The 19,342-nt window shown below is 38.6% G+C and overlaps 1 protein-coding gene across 2 annotated transcripts in view; it reads right to left on the reverse strand.

Moving 5' to 3' along the window:
* lmbrd1 (LMBR1 domain containing 1) overlaps positions 1-19,342 on the reverse strand; it is a 73,912-nt gene that overhangs the window by 22,272 nt on the left and 32,298 nt on the right. Inside the window, exons 7-13 of one of the 2 annotated variants that reach the window (XM_033614042.2) lie at positions 19,183-19,256; positions 9,009-9,134; positions 7,937-8,089; positions 5,125-5,189; positions 4,888-4,990; positions 1,787-1,891; positions 1,542-1,691 (exon numbers count right to left, since the gene is read on the reverse strand). In XM_033614042.2, coding sequence (XP_033469933.1) covers positions 1,542-1,691; positions 1,787-1,891; positions 4,888-4,990; positions 5,125-5,189; positions 7,937-8,089; positions 9,009-9,134; positions 19,183-19,256 — 776 coding nt within the window. Of the gene's footprint in view, positions 1-1,529; positions 1,692-1,786; positions 1,892-4,887; positions 4,991-5,124; positions 5,190-7,936; positions 8,090-9,008; positions 9,135-19,182; positions 19,257-19,342 lie in introns of both variants that reach the window. The other variant, XM_033614041.2, reaches the window with a different exon arrangement.

Here is a 19,342-nt window from a genome sequence, read left to right on the forward strand (position 1 = left end):
CTGCAGCGCGGCAGTGCCTCTGTACATGGGGCGCCGGCACTATCCACTACGTTACCAACGCCCCAGAGCTAACAGTGTTAACCAGGGGGGCACCGGAGAGTGGGCACTACACTTCCATGACAATGCCATCCCGATACCAGCAATAACCGCCGTACGAGTGCAGTGCAAAGCGGCAGTGATGAGCTAGCCAGTGGGATACAAACATGCTTTAACATGCATGATCGGCTTACCACAACAAACCACAGACAAGCTCGGATTAAAACAAATGCATAACCCTTTTTCACCAATGGGGAACTGGTTCCATTCCAGTTTCCGCTCTTAATTTAGAACCGTTCAGAGCAATTCGACCAAAATAACTGGGTCCAGAACCTTGATCTGGGGTTTTCCTTGATCTGAATTGCAAACTGTGACAACATCAGTGGGTGTGTCATCTTCTAAAGGTCGGAAAGAGAGAATGGAGAACGCAACAACAGAGAACTCGAGTGAAAATTCATCAGAAAAAAGCAGAACATGCAGTGGTGTCATTAATAATTGGTTCATACTTGTTTTTTGGTCCTATTTTCTTTTTTTAGTAAAAAACAAATTATCTGTAACAGCAGCGCAAGAGTTTGTAGGTTATCAATGTATTACTCAATGTTAGCTACGGTTTACTTCCATTGTGCACTGTATAACATCCTCCGTTAATGACACATCCTTGATTAAGATGTGCAAAACTGGTGGAAATACGGGCTGGTTTGCTAGATAGCACCAATGTTCCAAATATCCTGAATGTAATCGGTTCAAGAACCAGAGTTGCTTTGGTGAAAAAGGGGTAACAGAGGTGACTTACATAACAAGTAGTGGTTTGCTGCTATATTAATGCTCTGAATGTCACATACAGAACCTTTAACTAAAAAGGTATAAATTTAAGGAATTCACAGTACACAGTACTTAATATAGACTACACAGAGGCTGCACTGTATATGCTAGACTGTTCTAAATGACACTTAATGTATTCAGATACTGTAGGTGAATAAACAGCAGCAGAGGAATAAGCCATGTTTTTACCCTGTGAGTCATATAGAGCTGCTTTTAAAAAGGTCCCTTTCTCTCATTTAAAAAGAGGATGTTTCAGCAAAAACAACACCGTGGTTCATTTTAATTATGTTGTTTAAAAGATTTTTTGAGATGAAGCATAGACACCAGGGTGCATCTAAACCACATGCACACACCCACACAGAGAGAGAGACAGAGCGGGAGAGAGAGCGCAGAGCTACATCAGATCACACAGAGGGTATACTGTCAAACAACACATCCACACAGTAATAGCCACACAGTCTAACACAGACAGACAGAATTAAAAAAGAACAGGAGTCTGAAAGCCCCGTTACCAGCCTGCAGAGACCGTGCTGCTGCCTACACCCAGCTGGACCGGAGTGGTCTGAACTCACTCACTGGCTGACCAACACTGCCTTCGTTAGAACCCCATGTTTAGAGCTAGATGTCATCGGCTAGACTAAAAACCTAAAAATACACAAAAATATACATACATTTTTCCTCACCTGTACCAGATATTTCTGGCTGCCGTACATGACGTATTGTGGGGCGAGGCTGTAGATCATGTAGCTGGTGTGAAGGACGATCAGCAGAAGGATCATACAGAGGAAGAGAAGAGCCTGGGGGCGAGTTCTCTTTGGTCTTATTTTGTACAGCTGAATAAAACAAACAAAAAAAGTTATTATCATTAATATAAATGTTAATATTTTGCAAAGCTTAAAAAAAACAGAGACCTAGGAACTTTACTTACCCTTATCCAGAAGAACCAGATGCCCATGTTGCGAATTCCGGCCATGGACGTGATCACAAAGTACATGGTGATGACAGTGATCAGGATGTAATCCAGTGGAAAAACCTGTGATACCAAGGACAGAGGTCAGCTACGTCCCTCACACACACACACACACACACACACACACACACACACATATAAACACATTATTGCTTTTAGAGCAGAACATTCAGGCTGGTTTCCTCTCAAGGAGTCTTGAAGCTGTTAATGAGCAGCTATCATCAATACTACTTGGTCTAGCCCAATTGATCTAAAGCACATCTAGCTGGTCACTGTGCAGTGCATTTAGACATCGTCAAAACTGCTAAACACCAACAACTGAGTGAGTGAATACTAAGTGAATAGATAATCTAAATAGTGTAGTCTAGATATAAAAGCACAGCATGTGTAACATACATATCGATTATGTCCTGTACCCTGTACTGTTCTGATTTATCCTCAAACCTGATCCCGATATAGCATCCCATTCTTGGTACGGCGCACTTAATCCCTTAAATATCAAGGTCATACTTCTAAACACTGGCCTTAGACATTTAATCAATGCCACTATCTATGAAGCAATTTTTTAATGGTCTGAGGTGTCAGTCATTTCTTTTTCATCTCATCTCTTTTTTTTTTAACAGCGTCCAGTGTCAGACCTGCAGCTATGACCTGGAGGAGAGAGGCGGCAGTCATGATCTAATGTTGTGTCAGTCTCAATAGGTTTATGGTTCTACACACATGAAAATGCTGTAAGATGATAGTGCCTCATTTTTGGAAACTTACAGCTCATAACTCTGGAAATGATCAAACTAAAATTTGAAGATATTAAATGACACACAAAGATTTTGATTATGGTTACTTTTTTACATTTTGAATCTGATTTCAAGATCAATGAACACGGGGCGTTGGTGGCTTAGTGGTGGAGCAGGCACCCCATGTACAAGGCTGTTGCCGCAGCGGCCCGGGTTCGACTCCTTTGCTGCATGTCTCTGTCTGTCTGTCTGTCTGTCTGTGTCTCTGTCTGTCTGTCTGTCTGTCTGTGTCTCTGTCTCTGTCTGTGTCTGTCTGTGTCTCTCTCTGTGTCTCTCTCTCTCTCATGCTTGCCTGTCCTATCAAATAAAGGCTAAAAATGCCCCAAAAAATATCTTTAAAAAAAAAAAAAAGATCAATGAACACCCAGACTCTCAAGCTCCAAGTGTACTACTAACAAACCCCAGTCACAACACTGACCTTTAGACTTTAAACAGGTTTTCATTATTTAAATGGCACAAACAAGAGAAGCAACAACAGGCAAGAAAAGTTATGAAATATATTTTGATTCATTAGACAGAATGCACAAGTTTCACAAAGGTTTTCTTCAGATTATTTTTTGGATTGCAAAATTTTGAGGCTGGTCTATGTAGCACAACATTAGTAATATCATTTAAAGATCCAGTGTATAGGATTTTGGGGAGTATATTGTCAGAAATAGAATATTTTATAATAAGCAGGTTTTCTAAAGTGTATAATCACCTGAAAATAAGAACTGATGTGTTTTTGTTACCTCAGAATGAGCTGTTTATATCTACATATTGAGCGGGTCCTTGTCTATGGACATCGCCATGTTGCACTGCCATGTTTCTACAGGAGCCCAGAACAGACAAACCAAACACTGGCTCCAGACAGGGCCATTATTTGGATTGTGAAACTGTTTCATTCAGTGTTTTTACTGGTTTTAATCACCTGGTCTGTTCGTTTAGGAGAGGAAGAAACCTCTGCAGAAAATTTGGCTCCTGTTCAAAACCTCTTGAACAATGAACACTGAAGGAATTCTAACCAGGAGAAGTTTTAGCCCGGTCGCAATCTGTAATCCCTACTACTAGATACCCCTAAATCCCCTTAAATATTAAACACATGACCTTTAATTACATTTTATTTGTCATTTTTTTTTGTCTGTGAACAGCATTTTGATTTGTGGATAATGCAAATAGTGTAAATAGCAAACAGAATAATCATAGGTGATGAATAGTATATTTTACACCTCATTTACATTCATCTTTTACATACTGCACCATAATTTTACACCTTTTATTTCCTGTGTTTCCAAATGTGACTCACAGAGAAATGTATCCAATTGAACTTGAATGAATGCACAATGTAAGCGCCTCCTGAAGAGCGTACAGTAGTTTTAGATTCATGTTAAGAATCAGTTATAAAGTAATTTTGCCTAAAACTATCATTTAAGTTGAAAAATCAGCATTTAGTTGGGTATGCTACAGAGAGCCTGCTGGTTTTAAGCACAGCATATGATAATCATATTATTTGTGAAGGTAGTAGGCAGTGCTGCTGTATTAAGCTGTACTGTACTGCAAGGTTTTTCTTATTTGTCCACCTTTGTAGTTTTCACTTGTTCCCATTACAGAGGTTACAAGGTTTGTAGAAATTACTGGATAATAGCTTTTACATTATTGTTCATGAGCTTGTAAATGAGAGGTTTCAGAATCAAATCAACAGCTGGTTCATAAAAAATATAGTTGAGCCAGCTACACAATGCATCAGTTTTTATTTCTGTGTTAATTTTCTGAGGTCTTCATTTAATAGAGTGTAGCAACTATCCTTTATCCTTGCCATCTATTGTGCTCCCACTTATAGCTGTGCTGTCTGTGCTTGTCATGTTGGAATTTCTCTCAGCCCAGCTTCCTTGGAACATTAAATTATTGTGAAGTTACCACTGAATGTAAATTGCACTTGTGAGTATGATTCTTGTGGGTATGATTTCCCCGTTTGTAATTTAATTATCTTATGGTCTTTGGTAAAACTTAAGGGGAGCCTATCAAACCATATTTAAAAGTAACAAACTGCTAATTAGCATAAGATGATACAACTAATTGAGTGTATGTAGCTGCTTTTGTCGTTGAGATTTTGTTATTCCACATTTCACCTGCAGTATACTCAAGCTCACACACTTCAAGTTTTTTAAACAGTTAAAATGATGTTTAATTTAGGTTAATGGTGATGGAAACAAGAAAATATGGCTTTAAGCACATCGTAATTGAGGATAATCATCTTTTCGACATGAGAGATGAGATGATACTCACGGGTTGTAAGGCTAATAGAAGTTCATTCAGGGGATTGGTTAGGTTGGTGCCAAAGATTATGAACCCGGAGCTGATGCCAGCAGAGTGAAGAGCTTTATCCAAACTGGAACACACAGAATAAAGTTAAATACGTGTATAAATCTCCAGCATTACACATGAATAACAACTACTGTGTTGTTGTTTTTTATGTCCTAATGCTTGCCTTAAGAATCACAGCGTTAAATGACATTGACTTACTTTGAAATGAATAGGGCAACAGTGAAGAGCAGTGCAACCAGGATAAAGAAAATACCCAGCAATATCTGAAACAGACAAAGCAAAATAAATACATTAAAATAACAAACACTGATATGTACCCACAAACAAAGGAAGGATCTGCACCCACCCATGACTGAACCCCAATAATGGAAAAGGAATGTTTACAAAGGCATCCACAGGGTCAGCTAATATAACCTTTCTGTCATGTCTTTTGTCAAGGAGAGACCATATGGCTTGGCGAGCCGCAGTTTGGCACTGTTGCCTGAGGTGACAGGGGGAAGCAATGGCACGGCCCAGACAGAGCAGGGAGGTTGCAACCAGGGAGGCACAAGGTGGGTGGCAGCCAAGAAGGCAATAAACCCTATCAACTGCTCGCCTTGAAGGGGGGCCTCCATAGCAAAAATATATAACATCTTGTTCCAGTTATAGCGATGTAAAAAGCAGGAAAACACATACGGCGAAACATATAGTGCAATTAACACATATTATATACTAGTGATGTAAAAACAACTTAACACAAGTATATTTGTCCCCTTGATGTAATTTCTCAGTGATTGTAGCAAAGCATCAATTATAATCAGGAAATTGATAATCAGGCCACTTTTTATCGTCACTGTTGACATTGCCTTGTTATAAATAAGACAGAGGAAAAATACAGTCATTAAAATGTACTGATTAAACTGCCCTTATTTCTTAATCCAACCAAAAGCAAAACAGAAGAGACAACTTTGTTATACAAACAGTTTGACTATCAAAAAGTCAAATACAGAAAAAAGCTTTTAAATCATGAAAAAATGGGGTTTATTTTCATATCTTTAATAAAAAAGGTGACATTTTAACAAGGAGAACGGCACTATACATTAGTTTACAGGCTTTTTTTTAACCCTTGTTTTATAATCTCCCAGAAAAACAGTGACTATATTGTGAGGTCCAGGCACTTTTTAACTGTAGATATTTCTCATTTTTTCGCCCACCACCAGGGTTGATATAAAAAGGACAGCATGTGTTTGAGAATCAGTGGTGTAACCGCTCTGGAGGAATCACAATCATTTGGCTTATCACTCTACACCAGTGCCTGAGTATACAGTAAATAAATCTCCCAACTCATTACTGTTCAAATTTGAGTCTGGGGACTGTCATTAGCAGCAACCCCCTTGGTTAAAGACAAACTGTTACAGACACTGGTTTAAAATGTTTGTGCATGCCTGCAGTGCAGACAAATACTGGAAAATGAAGAGCAGTGGGAAAGTAAAATGTGAATGCGGAGGTAAAAAGCTGGAACTCGTCCTGTTTTTAACACAAAAAATGTGACTGAAACAGATAAATACTATTCTAATTGTGCATCAGCTTTGCTTTGTCATGTTTGAACACACAATAGAATATTGTCGAGCACGCATGCTATGAAGTTCACACAAAAACAATGCACAGCCATGTGCACTATGCTCCTAGATGTGTATGATGGCTGGATAACATAAAATATGAACAGAAAGCTGTTGCTGTTACAGTTGCATTTGGCCATTCCCATTACTCGTCTTGTACTCCTTTAACAGCTAAAGCAGGAAGTGTGCGAGGAGAAAAATAAATGTTTTGTTGTCTGTGAGATGCAGAGTGATTAGATCTAAATGTATGACAGCACAAATATGTTGCTTAAGGCTGATCATGTGCTGTTTTTAGTAGAAGTCAGATCTTAGAAACAGTCTAGTTACTGTGTTGTCTGTGCTTCGGGGTTAATAAATCTGTACTAGAATAATATCAGTGCATGCTTTTGATTGTTTTAGATATAGGAAAATAACATCTTCTCGCCTGACCCACCACCATCACATTTAACCAGAATAATTACAGCCACGATTTTGTTATTCTAAGCCATTTGATGAGAACAGCCTCGGGTTATCTCAAATTCAAACTGAGTATTTTTTGGAAAATTAAAAATGCAATGCTGTTTATGCCAAACCGACTACAAAGATGCTAATGATCACAGCTGTTGTACCCTGGTAACCAAGTGGTTTGGGATAAGGATACAGAAAGTTGATTGGTGAGAAGAGGCAGCCTTGAGGATTTTTTTGGGTTGCAATGATATTGTTTTTAATGAAACTGTGTGAATTGGTGTTTAATGAGTCCTTAGGATGTACCTAGGATGTTTGCCAGGACTGAGCAAGAGGAAGCGTTGGTGCAGACAAGACCAAAGGTAGTACTGCTTTTAAAGTCTTAAACAAGTGATGTTGCCACCCCCTCCTTTCCCAAGCTCCTTGTGCAAATTTAAATATGGGAACAATGATACTAAAATTGCATATATGAGGTCCAAGTATTGGTTGCCCAACCCAAAAAAGTAAAATCAAAGAGAAGTTTGTGGTTGCTTTGGTTTATCCCTGGGGTACCATGAGATCCTGCCTGAGAAATGTGAGACTCCCTGAGAGACTTCAGAGTAAATTAGGTGAAGAGACGACCCGTGGGAATCGTGTAAATATGCGGTTGTGTAAAGTAGAACTAAAAGTAAATCTGGAGCAGTCCAGATTAGAACTTGAGCACAAAGAAACAGTTAAAGGAGGAAGATGCTGAAGCTGGCGAAAATGAACAAAGGCATGATACCTGGCCAAATGAGAATTTTAAAATTACTCGATTATTAAGTACAGAAACGCCAGGCCTGACCTTGAAATAATTAAACAACAATGACAATCAAAACAAGCTCATGAGATCAGACATTATAAGCAACTGCCTTTGTGTACAATACAGTCCATGTTGGACATATAATTTATTTCAGTGAATGGGAACCAATTCCAATATGCCGACTCACCTTGAAAGGTCTGAGAGCACTGCCCACTTTAGTGCAGCAGTTCCTCTCTGCAATTTCCAGGTGTCTCCCCCTGCGCTGGAGGACCTGCAGCTTGCCCTCCAGCTCCTGCAGGTTGTGCCTGTCCCTTGAAGAGAGGGGACGTCCGTCTTTACACTGACGAGAAGACCGACAAAGTATCAGATTAGTCGATAAATACATATATGCATGTGTATTCACTTCTGATATGGCACTGCTAGAAGCTTTAACTGGGTATTTAAAGTAAACAGCACCAATAATGGAAGATATAAGTCACTGACCTACCCAGTGATTGCCGATTATACTCATTAACAGAAATAACTTAACATTTAAACATATATTAAGCAATCTACTTGGATATAATTATTATGCCAATGGGAAGATAAATGATTCGTTATAAAATGTGGTCTAAAGATTCAGGTATAATTAATCTAGCAGTAAATAATCAGCGCTATTACTTACAATGCCATAAAAGTTGCTATTTGTCTACTTTCAGTCAATGAAATAATTTACAAGAATTACACAAGCATTTAGACTACGATATTCTACTATAGAAGAAAAGTCTTTTGTGTGTGTTCTATGTTTCTCTTTAGTTTTCTTTTCAATGTCTTTCATGTTCAACTTCACGTTGCCACTGGCAACTAATAGCAACTAATACTGTAGATGCCTTCACTTGTGTTTCCCCGTTTGTACTGCATGCATTTGAGGGGCTGGTTGATAAGGACAGTGCTAACCACCCATAATTGCATGCAAAGACAGAGGGGCATGGCAGAAAGATAAGGAGGAGGGCCTGATCAGCTGGAGGCTATGCATGTGTACCTTTCAATGAATGCATGATTATACACTCATTATACACAGTGTGAAGAAGAAACAGCAAGTATTCTAATATTATATTGATAAAACTGTTTGTCTGTTTATGGTTTATTTCTTTTCACTTCGCATTGTTTAATAAAGTTATTAAGTGACTTGTAGATAGTCGGCACGTGTTGCATGTGTTTATGCCACAGTATTGCAGCATGCATAGTGCTGGTGCTTTGTGATATCTGCTGAGACCAACCTTGGATTTCAGCTTTTCTATCTGATGCTCAACATCATCAATGTCCTCTGTGTTCTCCAGGCGTTCGTAAGCCACACTCCGTGTGCCTTTTATCAGATTCAAAGGCAGCACAGACATCCCGTATGCCTGAAAGACAAGTGCAAAACTACCATTATAATCACACATTATTGTCAGAGTGGGATGGCACATATGGCACGTGCATCCCACCCACACATGCACACGCCGGCCTGATGACAAATCCATCACAATGTAGAACACGACAAGAGTCAAATGTGTAAGCAAACACACACACACACACACACACACACACACACACACACACACACACACAGCAAATGATATAGTTCCTGGCCTCCCGGGCTGTGTCATTTTTGGTAGAGGGAAAAAAAGATTAAAATGGTGGAATCTATAATTGTGCTGAGGTTTATTGGTGAATTTGCTGCAACCATTTTGTGTGGATATCACTGCCTTATATCACTGTGATGCAATTTACAGCTTAACAGTGCCCCCATGTGACAGCACTATCCTCTATCCAGGATTTGATAAAATATTTATAAGCAGAATTTTAGGGAGAAAAATCTGGGTTAGAGGAGGGGGCATCAAGGTGTCATCAGTGTTGAATGACATGAATTAAAGTGAATACATATCAACTTTTCTTTTATAGTAGAGGCATGTACCATGTATAAATAATAAACAATGATACCCAGACACACAAAAAGACAAACACGCATGCATGCATACACATACAAAGACAGCAAAAAGAGACAGAGAGAGAATTTGTGCATAAAACTTGAAACACTTTTTCAGCTATCAGTGGCTTTAATCTCCTGAAGGAACGTTTGAACTTTAATTAAAAACGAGGGACATCTGTAATACCAGGGAACAGTCCAATCAATACAAATGATAATAACAGCAACAGGCTGACGCTTTCTTGCTCTCCCTCTGCCATCTCACTTTAACCAACTTGGAGTGGTGCCATTTTATGGGTTCATAATAAAACAAAGGGGCCTTCTGTGCAGAGACACTTTCAGGCCTGTCAGAAGACTCTGTCCTCTTTATTCTTTTTTTCAAGTGGAGAAACGTCAAAGCCTATATTTTTCTAAAACAACTTTTACTAGTTTCTGAGTGTTAGGTAGCATTAAGAGAGTCGCATGGGATACTAAGTCAGGCTAGACTATTATTAGTCTCTGCTGTGGATCTCTGCTATGGGCGAATGTCGCCTCCTGCAATGAATCATGGAGCTCTTAAGGCCGGAGCATGTCCCGAATATCAAACACACTCATAAAAGGAAAACCTGTCCCAGATCCCAAGAGAAACATTTCCCTTCCCCTCAAATGTGCAAGTACATGGGAGAAATATAAAAAAGGAAAGAAAAAAAACACAGGTGTCCCTCTGCTGGAGTGTACATTTTTAGTTCTCGCGTAATCATGCATGCTCATTAAAGTTATTTTGAAATCCACTGTGGTCAATAATTACCAGAAATAGCTCGGAGCAGGGTGGATGAGAGTGTGTGTGACTCGATGTGTGTGTTGGTTGAGGGGGGAGTTACTAGCTGAAATCATTCAGAGAGAGTCATGTGACTGCTGAGTGGGAAGAGGGAGAACTAGGTGGACACAGGTCTCCTACACAAGCCTCCTCTTTGTGGCTCTTTCTACTTGTGATAGTTGAGCCAAAAGGGGGAGAGAGAGGGAGAGGAGGCTCCCCCTAAATTTTCAATACCCTTTTAATAAAAAGGTCATTCCTGTATGAGTACAATTGTGTGTATGAATTAGGGGGATATACTGGCAGAAATTAATTGTAATATAATACAGTAAGTTTATTTTCTTTAGTGTATAATCACCTGAAAATAAAAATTAGGTTTTTATTAACTTAGAATGAGCCGTTTATATCTACATAGGGAGCAGGTCCTTGTCCCTGAGAGTCAACCATAATGTACCACAATGTTTCTGTAGTAGCCCAGAATGGACAAACCATACACTGGCTCAAGATAGGGCCAGTCACCTTTTCTCATTGGCCACTACAGTTACTAGCGCCTCTGTGGTGAGCCAAACAGTGTCAAAAATCACCAGGTCCATTTGTTTTGGAGAGAAAGAGACCTCTGCGGATTTGGTAAAAAAAACTCCTGAACAATGAACACTTAACAACGCTTGGCACACAGAAGTTTCAGCTGGTTGTAATCTCCAGTCCTGGACACTAGATGCCACTAAATCCAACCCACTGCTCTTTTAACACACACAATCCCATAAATCCTACAAGTTTGGCAGCACCGCCACATATGCTGGTTTCCCTATTGCCATTTGATTAATAGGACAATTTGGCTAGTTCCTGAGTTACAAAAAACAGAAATGAGAGGGTGATTTAAGGTCATAACAGTCATGAAATTACACTTCCTCTACTCAGAAATTCTCAATATGGCTATGATTTATTTATTTCATTATTTTTAACTAATTGAGTGCCTCACATATTTTGATTTAATCAACTGATGGTCAGATCAACTATTTCAATACTGCAGAGATGATCACCAAGTGTTGCTCCTGTTAATTTTAACATGGTATTTAGGGAGTGGAACAAACGTTTTAATGAATCTAAACACTTCAAATCAGTGTGCTTTAGTATTTTGCTACTAATGTTCTGAAATATGTGTTTTACATTAGGCAGTAAAATGTAATTTAAAAAAAAAGACCAAGCTCTGCAACCTCCAGCGGATTTGAGGAAAGGTTCCCCAAACACCAGGCGCCACCACTTTGCACCTCTGTCTGGTCCCTTGTTTTACATGCTGTCACATTTTTGGAAATGGTTGAATAACTAAGCTAAAAAAAGGATGAATTAGATAATAATGAAAGAAGCCATCCCTCTTCTTGATATTTAATCAGGTGGCACTTGCACAATATGATCTCAGCCATCTCAAAATGAAAAAACATCCTCATCCTCCATGGTCAGTCTCACCAAATCTTTTGAAAGTGAGACACACTGTTCCACGAGCGCTTCACAGTCAGTTATAGATTAATTTGGTTCTTATCACACAGAGATTGAAACTTCATATTGACTGCATGTTGCCATGTTTGAGACGAAGCGTGAGGTACTGGATGAAAACAACGTGACAGGAACAGATGCCAAATTTAGACAGTGTTTGGGATCCCTAAGAGTGATATGGAGCCAGATGTGACTGCTTGCTTGTTAAAAGTTTCCTGTTGCTGGATCTAGCACACCTTTCTCCTTGTCCGAAGTTGAAACAAGGACCTCCTCCACAGCAGTCAACCATGGTTGTAGAAATCCATCCACAGGGATGGATGTTCTGATGGTTCAAGAGCTGAAGTTATATCCTCCTGCTGTAGTGGGCCAATTAACCCAACCCAAGACCAAGTGGTCTTACTAGATCAAAAAAAATGCTTGAGGTGTCTGGCTGTGAGCAAAACCATACAAATAGTAACTAGTTTTCTAGATCTGTATCAAAGAGAATCTAATGCAGGTACTGTTTCACTGGAGAAGTTGTGATACTCATTACTAAGGCTGCAACAAATCAACACAGTCGATAAAAATTGATGACCAAATTAGTTGCGACTTTATTGGTTGATCTGCAATAGTGTGACTGCAGCACACTCACGACCAAAAATGCAGCCAAAAAGGTAAACATAACGTTTACAAAGCTGATTCTGCCTGGCATAGGAGGCATGTTGGCTCTCTGGATGATGACTCTACTATTTAGGCTTAGTTACCTTGTTAGCTAGCTAGCTATGTTAGCTTAATGTTAAAAGCAATGCTACTTCACAATATGAGCTACATTGTGAGCTTTTCAAATACATTTTCTCTCTAAATCTAAATTTCTTTCTAAATGAATCATTTTTTAAAACTAAACTAATTAAAACAATCTTGTTCACATGTGCACTTACTTTACAGTCTTAAATGTTGCATCATTCATGGTGACATTTAGAGAATGTGTTGCTGCCGTGGAGAGTGAACTGCACACAAGTTTAGAGAACACTGCCGAAGTTGATACTTTGGAAAAAAAAAAAAAAACATCTATGTTTATATGTCTATGCATGTGTGACCAATGTAGGTTTCATTCATTCAAATTAACAACTTCTGGGTTTGTTTGATCTTGTTGGTACTTGACTTCTGGAAAGAAGATACGACCCTAAAAACGAAAAACATGTTGCTATAGCAACCTGTTTGGTCCATGACGACAGGATGTGATTTCAGTTGAATATTCCTTTGTGTCAGCAGGAAAGTTCATTAAAAGACATATTTTTGAAGTACTTAAATGTTTTTATTTAAATAAGAGCCATTAATTAACTCCCAATTAGTCAATCAACCTATTTATTTGTCATGTGAAATCATATAAAATCACATAAAATACAACTCCAGTGTTTTTAAAAATCATTGATTCAATAATTGATAGATTATTTAACTATCAAAATAGTTGCTATTTACAGCCCTACTACTTTGCACCGGGTTATTTGGGTCCATACCTTACACATATTAAGTACCGATACCCAGCCTAATATTTAAGTGATGAATGTCCTTTAAAGTGAGAAGGTGACTGGTTTGGTGAGGTATTTTATCTCTCTTTACATCCAGAGGGTTGCCTCTTTAATTCTGGCCTTGACTGTTATATTATAATGAAGGTCAGGACAGACAAAGTGGAGTGATCAAGAAGCCACTCTGTGGTGACACTCATGTTTAAATATTTAAGTATTATTTGAATATATTTAAATATTTAGTTTGGGCAAATCACAAAATGGAGTGCAGAGATACAGACATAGTGCATGGCTCGGTCAGCTTTTACTTGTTTCTATAGAGGAACTACATGTCCACGAGACACAGTATACACTTTATTCTATGTTCTTTGAATAGGCTTGAGAGTTAATGAGTTTTGGCATTTGAAGATGCCCTCCACAGACCTGCTTCATTCTTAACATTTATCTAACCACTGATGGTTAGTAGGCTTTAGGAAACCTCTAACTTATTATTGGTAAAATGTCTTTAATGCAGGTCTTTTAATATAATTGTACATCAACAGCCTAAATATAACATTCAAAATAATATAACTGACTATATAACTTGATTTGTCCAGAGGCTGCTGGATCTGGCAGACTGTCATTTGCTGTAAGAAAGTTTTAAGAGGATAGCGTACAGTGTCATCAGTTTGGTGATAAAAATAAGGAATACTCTGATTTGACATTGGCCAGTGAAGAGAACAGCACACACTTTCAGCCAGCTAATCACTTGCCCTATGTTGACCCCACAATATTACTTTACATGCTTAAAATGATTTTCATATGCACCCAGTAGAAGTCTAATTAGTGACTCATAATATATATGTTTGCCTGAGGTTGTGTGTGAGTAAATCATTTAAAAAGTTCCTTTGAATGGACAGCAATTTTATCCTGTTTTCAATTTAAAAAGAAATCCAACCAGCAGGTGTGGTTGTCATGGTTGACAGGCTTCCCAGGCAGCCTCCAACCTTTAGAGTGCTGTTTTAGATTTCTAAAGACATTGTACCAAGTTCGACCCATCACCTCTTCTTTAATTACTGTAATTGCAGTAAGCCTTCTGCGAGGTGAAAGGGCCATTACAATCAGTGGTGTCCTAATCATAAAGTCATTGCACATGCTGATGTTTGATTAAAAAGGGGGAAAAAAAAAAAAAACTTCAAAAACAGATGCATAAGGGTGCATCATTTGCACCCTAATACACCTGTGTCTTTGAATCTTTAGTGAACTTAAATTGACCATATGTGGATGTCCCGCTCAAGTTTTTTTGGCAGGGATCCCGATCTGAGTTCTTTAATACTGGGTAGATGCCGTACAGGCACCAGCTGCAGGGAGCACTTTAATCTGACAACAGACACGTCATTTTCCTGTCATCAAGTTACTCACAGAGTTTACATTAATTAGTGACAGCTGATATGACCTGCCTGTGACATCTGTCTGTTTAACCGGTGAAAATGATGCTACAATGAGAAGCTGCAGGTCCACATGAATGTTTTGTACACTGCTCTTTGTTGATGATGATTAGAAAGTAGTGAAGGATTTTACCAATACTTTAAAATACCCCTGGATCAGCCCCGATACAGATCCTTAAAGGGGACCTATTATGCTCATTTTCAGGTTCATACTTGTATTTTGGGTTTCTATTAGAACATGTATACATGCTTTTGTGTCAAAAACACTCATACTCTTTCTTTTCCTCATACTGTCTGTGTTTGAGCGCCTGTATTCACCCTCTGTCTGAAACGCTCTGTTTTAGCGCCTGTATGTTTAAGCCCCCCTCCTGAAAAAGTCCAGTCTGCTCTGATTGGCCAGCATATCAAGGTCTCTTGTATATACACTCTCATATTCTCTTCTCATCTTCACAATAAAACATATTCAATCCAAAACTGGGGAGACAACAACTTCAGCAACCAAGATTACATGTTGATAGCATGTAGCTACATGTAGCAGTTGCAGCAGGGGAATGACTGTAACAAAGTTAGTGGCACTTTCTAACGTGAAAAATAACTAATAAAAGCTTTTAAACCAAAATCTTCATAATCACACATGTTCCAGCAGTAATATAATCTGAAATCGGAGGGAAATCAATAGCATTGGCAACCAAAATTACATGCTGCTTACTTGCAGCCAGGGAATGACTATAAAGAACAGTGGCACCTTCTAAGGTGAAAATTAACCAATAAAAGCTTCTAAACCAATATATTCACAATCGAACATGTTTCAGCAGGAATATGATTTGAAATCCGTGAGATATTAATAGCATTGGCAACCAAGAATACATGTTTCCCTGATGTTAGCATGTAGCTACATTTTGTAATGTAGGCTACGTAATGCCAGCTCTTGCAGAAGCGTGCCTGGAGCAGACCATATAAAGAAATCCATCAGGAGCTAACGTCTTTGCTTGTATTTGTATTTCCAACGATCTAAAGCCTGAGGTTTTTGCTCACAGGGGTTACTTTTATAGATATTAACCTCATTACTTTGCCTCATTTGAAAATGAACATCTGACTTTGTAACATTATATACATGATACAAAATAAGGACAAGATAAAAGGTCCACTCTAAAATTGACTTGGGACATCTCTTCTGCAGAGTACAGGTGAAACTACAGTTACGCTATGCTTGGTAAGCTTAAATCAGTATCTGTTGCTGTATTATGTATCATCATCTGGAGATTTTAGCTGGCTGAATAGGTACATGTTAATAGGAGAAATACTTACTGTGCTGAAAATGTTCATTTTCTGGAGCTCTTCCCTTTTAGTTGATAGTTTTTTGCTTTTTAAAAGTGTCATAAAAACTACAGTCTAAACAACTTCACTGCAGTGAATCTTACTTGCCATGTTTTATCCAAAATCCAATTTGAGTTCTGAACTTCAAACTTCAGTTTAAATTGCTAAAGAAATAAAATTACATAAATCAAATTTAAATATGAAATATACAAAATCAAACAAGTATCAAAGGATTGCAGAATCCTAAAGTAAGTATTAGTGACACCCGTCTGATCCACTCAGAGACCCCATCTTCCCAGGTCAATATCAAGGCCTGTGATTAGATCAACAGACATTAATCTTCCCAACTTTAGCTCAGCATCAGCATCTTATGGCTGGCAATTTAACAGCAAGAGAAAGGTGGATCCACAGGAGACAGAGCCATGAGAGTCATAAGTCAATATGGTATCCTGGCTTTTAAATGAAGTCAAAGGACTCCACATGATGCATGAGCTAAAAGATCAGCCTTATCGGTCTCGTGTCATCACTGCTGGGTACTATCAAACAGAGTGGGAGATATTATATTAGGAATATGCATGTGCAAATATTCCAGGTAATGAGAAAGAATTTCATAAAATCCTCACCATTAAAAAGTGACTGCCTGAGCATAAAGTGACGATGGATTTCATCTTATCCAATGCAAAGCTAGTTGGGTACTTGAAATTATCTTGCTCAGTTTTCATAAAGGTAAAATCTCTTTATTCAACTATACACAAAAGGGTAGCCCATCTCAACCAAAATTCAAGACCTGGGGCCTGCTATTGCTATCAAATTTAAATGATTGACAAGGGTTAGAAAACAAACTATAACTCCACACAATGACTGAAACATTCATTTGGGTAAACACAATGTAAATAGGCCCATATTTTTTAAACATGATCAGCATATAGCCATAATTCAATTTGCCTGTGTGCTTTAATTCACTTTCATGCCTTATTTATTTCTTAGTTGACAATTTAAATAACTGACAATAGAGTAAGAGCTACTGGTATGGCCGGTGCACCCACACATTGTTAGTAATGTACAGTGGAAAAATAAATCAATTTAATCATCTGGACTTAAAGTATAATAAAGTTGAACTCTATTTGACAAACTGTAGTTACAGGGCTGTCGCTGTACCTTAACACCTTCACAGACAACAAGATAAAGATTTAATTAGTGGTGACATTTCTTACCCTTAGAAGCGTTTTACATTTAAAAATGATAAAAGCATGAGTTTTTTTTGCAGAACGAAGAACACATGGATTCCAAACCATTAGAATAGTGTCAAACAGTGTCAGTTTGCTTTTACAGGATGCCTCTGTTTAATATAAAAGTATGTGCTTGAGAGAAAGTGCCATAAAAAGGGCAGAAAAGCAGTAAAAGCTTTAAGTTGCTTCACTTTGTAGAAGTTTTAAGTGTACAACGCTGCTGTGTTATATACCGTTTACATCAAGGAGTTGTTTGCATTAAGGGTAGGTGGCTAGTTCTGCACAAAGAGTAGTGATAAATTAGCACGGGAGTCATGGACAACATTTCTGCTGCTTATGGAACCTGTCACTTAGATTCCATTAAGTTAAGCAGGCTTAATAGTAACACATAGTAAAAGAAGGATAAATCACACAGCAGCTCTTTGCAAATATGGGTAGGCTGCCACCAAGAAGAGTTTTGCTGCTTAGAAGACAGAGGGGAGAGCAAATAAAGTAGATGAAGGGATAAAAAGAGCTTCTGCATTTGGGTCTGTGAGAATAACAGAGGGAAGGGCAGCTGCTGTTGTCACCCAAAGGCCTGATTTCTTTGACTGACTTCATCAAAACAAGGAACATCAAAAAACAAAGACACACTGCGAGTTTTGATTTCCACAGGGCATTCACAGAGTCAATATCAACATGAGGTCAGTGCAAATCTGAGCACACTTCCACCCTCAAAATGCACTAGGTAATTATCCACTCTTTAGAGGACTTCGGTGAGAAGCAAAGTGAGAGAACAATCCCATCTGAGATGGATTATGTGTCCTAAAGCGAGATTGGTTCTACAACTTACTTGACTAGGTTGTGTATTATTCATTAAGAGCTCCACATTCAATTGTTGTGTGATTTGTCAAATAGGACTCTTTGAGCTCAAGAGAAACTGGATAGATCGGGGTTGGCTGTCACTTTTACTCTCACTCCCTGGGTTGATACACGAGTACTTTTTTTCGTATTTCTCCCCAGTAGGCACTGTTCTGTGTTACTCCCACCCTGCCACCAGTGCCACCGCCTCCAGGGGATATTCACAGTCTAGTTACTAAGATAATGGCTATGAAAAATGGACAGCATTAACGAGTGTTACGGAGAGTCAATTTTTCTGATCTAAGGAAAAAAATGAAATGCTGAGGGAGTCAAAATATAGGCATATATTAATGGGCACTGAGGCAGATCTATATATATAAATAGACAGCTGATAAGTGGTTGATAAGCCCGGGAAGGGTGCACATACATCATGCAAAAGTCTTGGGTGCTCAGGTGAAAGACAGCAGTCTGTGTAATTTGAGCAATAGAATGCCAGTGCTCTAAAATCACAAGGCATTACTAATACTGAAAGGCCACTCCATCACCAGGTACATTTCAACCAAGAAGACTGGAAACCATTTGTACACAAAAACGTTAAGAAACTGCATTTCAAATAATGTTTTACAAAACATGCAGCCATGACACATCTGAAAAATCTTGTTAGATCAACCTGACAAAGGGAAGATTATTCTATTTAGTCTTTCTTCATACTTCAAAACATTTTATATGTCAGATGTCTCAACAAGCACAGGTCCTATTAAGCTACAAGGCTGGCAGGAATTGGAAACCATCCCATTGGATGATTTGCTTTAATTACTGTGCCGATATGGCTCCAATGAACACATGAAACAACATCAACCACTTGTCTCAGGTCCCAACTCACCGTGTAAGTGATCACTGCCAACATGCCAATCAAGGTCAAGGAGCTGATGGAGAAAGCCAGAGCAGGTAGACCATCTGCAGGTGAACAGACAAGACAGAGATCAGAGATTTCACCTTGGCTTCTGAAAGAAATATCAATGATCGCTTTGCCATGACTATCA

Source organism: Epinephelus lanceolatus, chromosome 17, assembly GCF_041903045.1.
Source record: "Epinephelus lanceolatus isolate andai-2023 chromosome 17, ASM4190304v1, whole genome shotgun sequence".
Classification (NCBI taxonomy): Eukaryota; Metazoa; Chordata; class Actinopteri; order Perciformes; family Serranidae; genus Epinephelus; species Epinephelus lanceolatus.